This window comes from Dendropsophus ebraccatus, chromosome 2, assembly GCF_027789765.1.
Source record: "Dendropsophus ebraccatus isolate aDenEbr1 chromosome 2, aDenEbr1.pat, whole genome shotgun sequence".
Taxonomy (NCBI): domain Eukaryota; kingdom Metazoa; phylum Chordata; class Amphibia; order Anura; family Hylidae; genus Dendropsophus; species Dendropsophus ebraccatus.
In genome coordinates, this window is record NC_091455.1 from 173,336,131 (window position 1) to 173,342,271 (window position 6,141).

Sequence of the window (6,141 nt, forward strand, 5' to 3'; positions counted from 1 at the left end):
AGGCTTATTAGATAGAAAGTCCTGGTAGTGTTCTGCATGTGCACTCATTTGCAGAGAGGTTCCTGCAGTCTATAGAGATCTGGCTACCTAATCCTTTCCCTATGCGGCTTGTTAAGATCTGGCAGAAGGTTTGCACGTTGAGGAAATTATTATACATTCAGAAAAATCCCCCTTCCATATACATCACTTGATAATTTAATCAGTGTCTGCACTTTTCAGCAGCTGAGGATAAACCATTGGCATCCCAACCCAGACTTATGCAAAGCCCAGTGTCTGATTCTACCAAAAATACAAAAAAATATATATATAAAAGTGGATAAGGAAATATATAGAGAGACTGTGACATTCCCATAGAAATCCTCCTCCACAATAACTGTGGGACTGAATACACTGCAGAAGGTGGTTGCTTTAATACTGGGAGCTGCTGCAAAAGAAAACATTTCACATCAAACATTTGCAATGAAAATGATTTCAAATTGACCTTTTTTTTTTGTTCTGTGTTTTAGCATAGCATTCAAGTATTCCAGACTGGCCATCCTAATCTACATAAGTCTTCCATGTTGTCACTTTACACTTTCATAACAAGATTGTGACAATGCCTAAACACTGGTCATAGTGTAAAAGTATAGTCCCTTCTCTTCTTAGATAATAGGGTTATTCATAATCTGGAGAAGAAATGTGATGCCCTGAAGTTCAGTAAGTCACCTCCTCAATAGGAGCACTTTAAGACATGGACATGGCCCAAGGCCAAGTCACTGAGGGAAAAGTAGGTGCAGAAGACTTGAGTTTTATCTGGTAAGTGGTACTTCTTCTCTCTGGTCTAAAGGAACAGTGGATTTGCTCAGGACTGATGGGGTGAAAGTGAGGAAGGAGTCTGATCTTGAAGATGAAGAGCAGTTAAAGTCAGATGCTGCAGACCTTTGTGCCAGCCCATTAGGAGAAGTGGAGTGGCATGCCAAGCAGGAGCAGGGGGTACCACCAGCAGTAAGTCCATGTGCAGGGCTGGCATAAATAGAAGGATGCCGAAATGCACATAACAGTTCTGGCCTGGGATACGGATGAGAGAGGACTCTGAAGGTGTCTAGTGGTCTCAGTGGGGAGCTAAAGGGGGCGGCAGCTGAAGATGTAGTGGTACCAATCCCCATGTGAGAGTAGTAAGGAAGAGGTAGGTGAGATGGGAAAGGATAAGGTAGATTGCCAGTGGCTGCTGCATGGCTCATCATGTAAGTATAAAATGCTGGATCAGCAGGATGGGGCCAGGTCATTGCCAAACGCTGACGCTTGTCCTTCATCCTTCTGTTCTGAAACCAAACCTGAGGAGAGAGAGAAATAAACCAATTTAAGGGAAAAGAAGCATTGTCCATTTATACTCTGCAAATCAATACCTACTGCCATAAGCTTAGTGCAGCAATTCTAAAAAAAAAGTCAGGCTAAAGATGAGAAGTGGAGCAAGGTGGAAAAAAAAGAGCCCCAGAGAATAACAGAGAATATACTTGACATATATACATGACAGAAAGTGGCAGCTTGGGGCAGAAAGTAGTTCTGGGCCTCTTATAATAATCCTGTGGAAGAGTGGTGAAGTGAACCTCTACTCCGCCTGTAATGGCTGCTCTACAGATAACAATAGATAGTAAAAGTGTAGATAATATAGACTTCAGGAATGGTGCTCTACAGATAACAATAGGTAGTAAAAGTGAAGATAACCTAGACTGGGAATGGTGCTCTGGAGTAGGCTGATATGTGACTGATGTCATTGCTAGAAGAGCTCCATACCTTGATAGTGGTCTCTGGCAGGTTGAGGGCTGCAGCCAGTTCACACCTCCTGGGCCTGGACACGTAATTCTCCCTGTAGAACTCCTTCTCCAGACGTGCTATCTGCTCCCTGGTAAAAGCTGTTCTGTATCTGCGCATCTGGTCCCCAGAACAGGACAGGGAGCTCTGAGATCCACCACTTGCCTTTGATGAATCGCTTCCATTCACAGGACTGCCACCCATGGCCTCTGAGCACTGACCTGCACACACAAGTCAAACACAGGACATTATGTTACAGTCATGGCCACCCCTCTGCCTGTTTATCTAGTGTCTTAATAGAATCCCAACAGAAAGAGCCAAGTGCACTCAGAAGAGTACATGGATTGCATCCAGGTATATAGCTGCATATCCAACACACCTAAAGCAGTCAGATAATTGAGCATATAAATATAATAAATAAATAAAAAATGAAGTAATTTCAGTGCTGACTCCTCTATTAGGTAGCCAAAGTGGCTATGGAAATGCAGCTTGTGGCCACAGACAATGACAGGTCTATCAGTCACAGCCATCTCTCTGACCATTATTGGTCGTAACCCCTAAATTAAGCGTGCATGTTCCAATTTCACAGTCCAGCCAGCCTGTCCCTGGAATCATCTACGTGCTGGCCTATAAAGGGAGGAAAATGGGAAATAACATGGATGTCTAGTAATGAGAAGTGATGGGAATTCTATTGGAGCATCTTGTATCGCTCCTAATAGACACGATGTAAGGTAGTAAAGATAATCAAGCAAGAATAACAATGGTGTAGGGGGTGGTGAAAGGAAAGAATAATAATAATAATAATAATAATAATAATATAGATAGGATAGAAAAGCTAATAACAACAACAACAATAATTATTATTGTTATCATTAGTGGTAGTAGTAGTACCAATAGTAATATATATGTAATATATATATATATATATATATATATATATATATATATATATATATATATATATATTAGTGCTCCTCTATACATGGCAGGTAATGTACCTGGTCTTCTCAGTGTGGGAACCTCTCTGCCTGTCCACCTTTCATATGCATCCTGGGCTTCAATAACACTGAATGAAGTTTTTATTTAACATCCCAAAACCGATTTCCGACCTGGCGCCGGCTCCTAGTGAAAGTGAGATGAGGGGAGTCTGTGAGGGACATGTAAAGTGGGCGAGCAGTCACAGGAGCCTCCAGCTCTCATCTCATTGTCTTTATGGTCACCTATACACAATGTCCCAGACAGACTTCCTCAGCTCACTCTTTTTGATCTTGAGTCCAGAGAAAGGTGTTAAGCTCTCTAGTGAGACCACTGAGAGGTCCTAAACATATATATATATATATATATATATATATATATATATATATATATATACAGTGATAGCTGAGCAGCAAAGCAATGTGAGGCAGTAGTGATATGGATACATTGGGAATGCAGCATATTCTGTTAATGTAGTCAAATAGTAAAATAAATACGTTAATATATATATATATATATATATATATATATATATATATATATATATAATGCATTGTGGTGCCAGCCTGTGCCCTGGCATATCGGTGGTACCTTTGCTGTGCTGGTAGTCCGAGCTGGCTGTGGTGCAGTCCGGGGTGCAGCTGACTTCAATCTCCTCGTAAAAATCCGACTCGGTGTCCGAGCTGCTGTGATGCCCCTTGGCTGATAGGGAGTCCGGGTGGGGTGAGGGGTGCAGCAGGGCTGCTGATGCCCTGCTGTCCGGCTCGCTCCCTGATACAACCTCCACCTCCTCCTCTGCCCTCTCCCTGGATGCCAAGGGGCCAGATCTAGGGCTCAAGCAGCTTCTAGGAATCATTTTCTCCTGCGGCTCCTGAATGGGGCTTCCCACTGTGTCCGACAAATTAGACATCCTCTTGCCAACTAGAGTGCCAAGTTGTCCTCCCTCCAGGAACATGACCATGTCCTTTCTGGATTCCATGGTGTGTGAGTGTGTGTGAGTGTGTGTGAGTGTGTGTGAGTGTGAGGCAGGACTAGATAGAGAGAGATAGAGATGATGACCCTGTGCTGCCTGCACTCCTCTGTGCTGGACTGGCTCTGGGAGGGATCACCATTGCCCTCTTCTTCTAAGCTGTCATCCTTAATGGTGCAATCGTCATTACAGAACCTCTGCTGACGCCACTCATTGATTGCTGCTCCTGCTGCCGGATAAATAGCAACGTCCGCCACCTACAAGATGAAAGAGAAGAGCCCGAGCGAATGCTTTATGGACTGACTGATGAACACGGAGGATGCACCAAGTGTGAACACACATCTGGAGTCGCCAGCAGCACTCTGCCCTGCCTAGTGTTCCGCAGGGAACAGGGGGATCACTAAACTCCTCACCCGATAATAAGATTTTACTTTATTTTCTCTTTGTTGCATAATTCATCCGAGGATTTACAGCCTGCACCTTAGCTACATTTTTTGGCTCAAGTTGAAGAACCGCAATGAGCCCTGTTCACTTATCATCCATAATTCAGTGCGGCCACACCAGGGCCACTTGTAGTGACAGCAGAACTTTTTATTTTTCAATGGTGGGAACATTTTGGGGGAGTTTTCCTATTCTTCACTGAGATGTATCCAGACTATTCAGTTTAAAAGTTCCACATGTCATGATCTTGTGTTTGTTTTGTTCCAGGTAGCTGGGATATTGCATCCACCTGGAACCTGTATGGGCACAGAACCACTTCCTGTGGCTTCTGTCACTGACTCTGCAGCATCTCAGGTAAAGGTGTATTGATGATGGGTTATTTACATGATGTGGATGGTTATATACATATAAGTCCATTGATGAAATGATGGATGTATGGACAGAGATTGCATATACTACTTAATAAAAGAATAGATAGATAGATAGATAGATAGATAGATAGATAGATAATTTATTGATTGATTGATTCGATACAGATAGATAGATAATTTATTGATTGATTGATTGATTGATAGATACATAGATAGATAGATGATAGATAGATAGATAGATAGATGATAGATAATAGATAGATAGATAGATAGATAGATAGATAGATTCGATACAGATATATAGATGGACAAACAAGCTAGATAACTTTTTCCTTTTTAATGAAAAATAGGACTCAGTATAGTATATTAACTTAATGTACAATATTTACTACAAAAAAAAGACATCTATATCTATCTATCTATCTATCTATCTATCTATCTATCTATCTAAAGTGATTTTGTTTATTTGCCTATCTATCTATCTATCTATTCATAGAAATAGATGTGTACAAAGTCCACAAATCTTTTGCATTGTATATTAAGTTCTATATAACCATACTATACACACTCAACACACATATTTCACATTGAGGAAATCTATCTATCTATCTATCTATCTATCTATCTATCTATCTTCCTATCTATCTATCTATCTATCTATCTATCTATCTATCTATCTATCTATCTATCATCTATCTCCTATATATCATCTATCTATCTATCTATCTATCTATCTATCTATCTATCTATCTTCTATCTATCTATCTATCTATCTATCTATTATCTATCTATCTATCTATCTATCTATCTATCTATCTATCTATCTGTCTTTTATCTATTTATTCATTCATAGAAATATAGACAGACAGTCACATAGGTCGATCTTGTAAACAAACATCTCTTATGATAGTATTGTATATTATATAGTATATTGTACATTAAGGTAGTAGCCTTACACATTGATATTTACATTGGCATTTATGTGTTAATAAATGCATTTATGCAATTACATATTATCTATCTATCTTCTATCTATTATCTATCATCTATCTATCTTACTGTCTATCTATCTATCTATCTATCTATCTATCATCTATCTATCTATCTATCTATCTATCTATCTATGTCCTATCTATCTATCTATCTATCTATCTATCTATCTATCTATCATTATATGTATATATATATATATATATATATATATATATATATATATATATATATATATATATTCGACCTTGTAAACATCTTTTATAGTAGTAGATATTGTACACTGAGCTATTACAAAACACACCATACGGACTCCTTTCATTATGTAGCATATTTTACATTTAAAATGTACAATTGCCATAGTAAAGCATTGGATTTAATGTCTGTGCTTTTTTTGTAGTTTTTTTTATAGACTTTCCAAGTGTATTTAGATTTCCATCATAAAGAGGAGGCAAGTGGTTCTCACAAATCACTAGCACCATAAGAACAGAAATATGAATGCTGCTTTCCCCAGGGGACCGAGTTATGTATTTTAACCACCTCCAGCTCTGCCATATGGGGAATGGGAAAACCTTGGTTTGAATTGGGGGCTTCCATCATGCA

At 39.3% G+C, this 6,141-nt stretch overlaps 1 protein-coding gene across 1 annotated transcript; it reads right to left on the reverse strand.

The window, feature by feature from the left end:
* Positions 1 to 788: 788 nt before the first annotated feature.
* Positions 789 to 3,999, reverse strand: EVX1 (even-skipped homeobox 1). Its single transcript, XM_069960437.1, has 3 exons — positions 3,358 to 3,999; positions 1,774 to 2,012; positions 789 to 1,313 (listed from the first exon to the last, which is right to left on the reverse strand). The coding sequence occupies exons 1-3, from the start codon at positions 3,743 to 3,745 to the stop codon at positions 789 to 791; spliced, it is 1,152 nt and encodes a 383-aa protein (XP_069816538.1). The 5' UTR covers positions 3,746 to 3,999.
* Between the last annotated feature and the right edge of the window lie 2,142 nt (positions 4,000 to 6,141).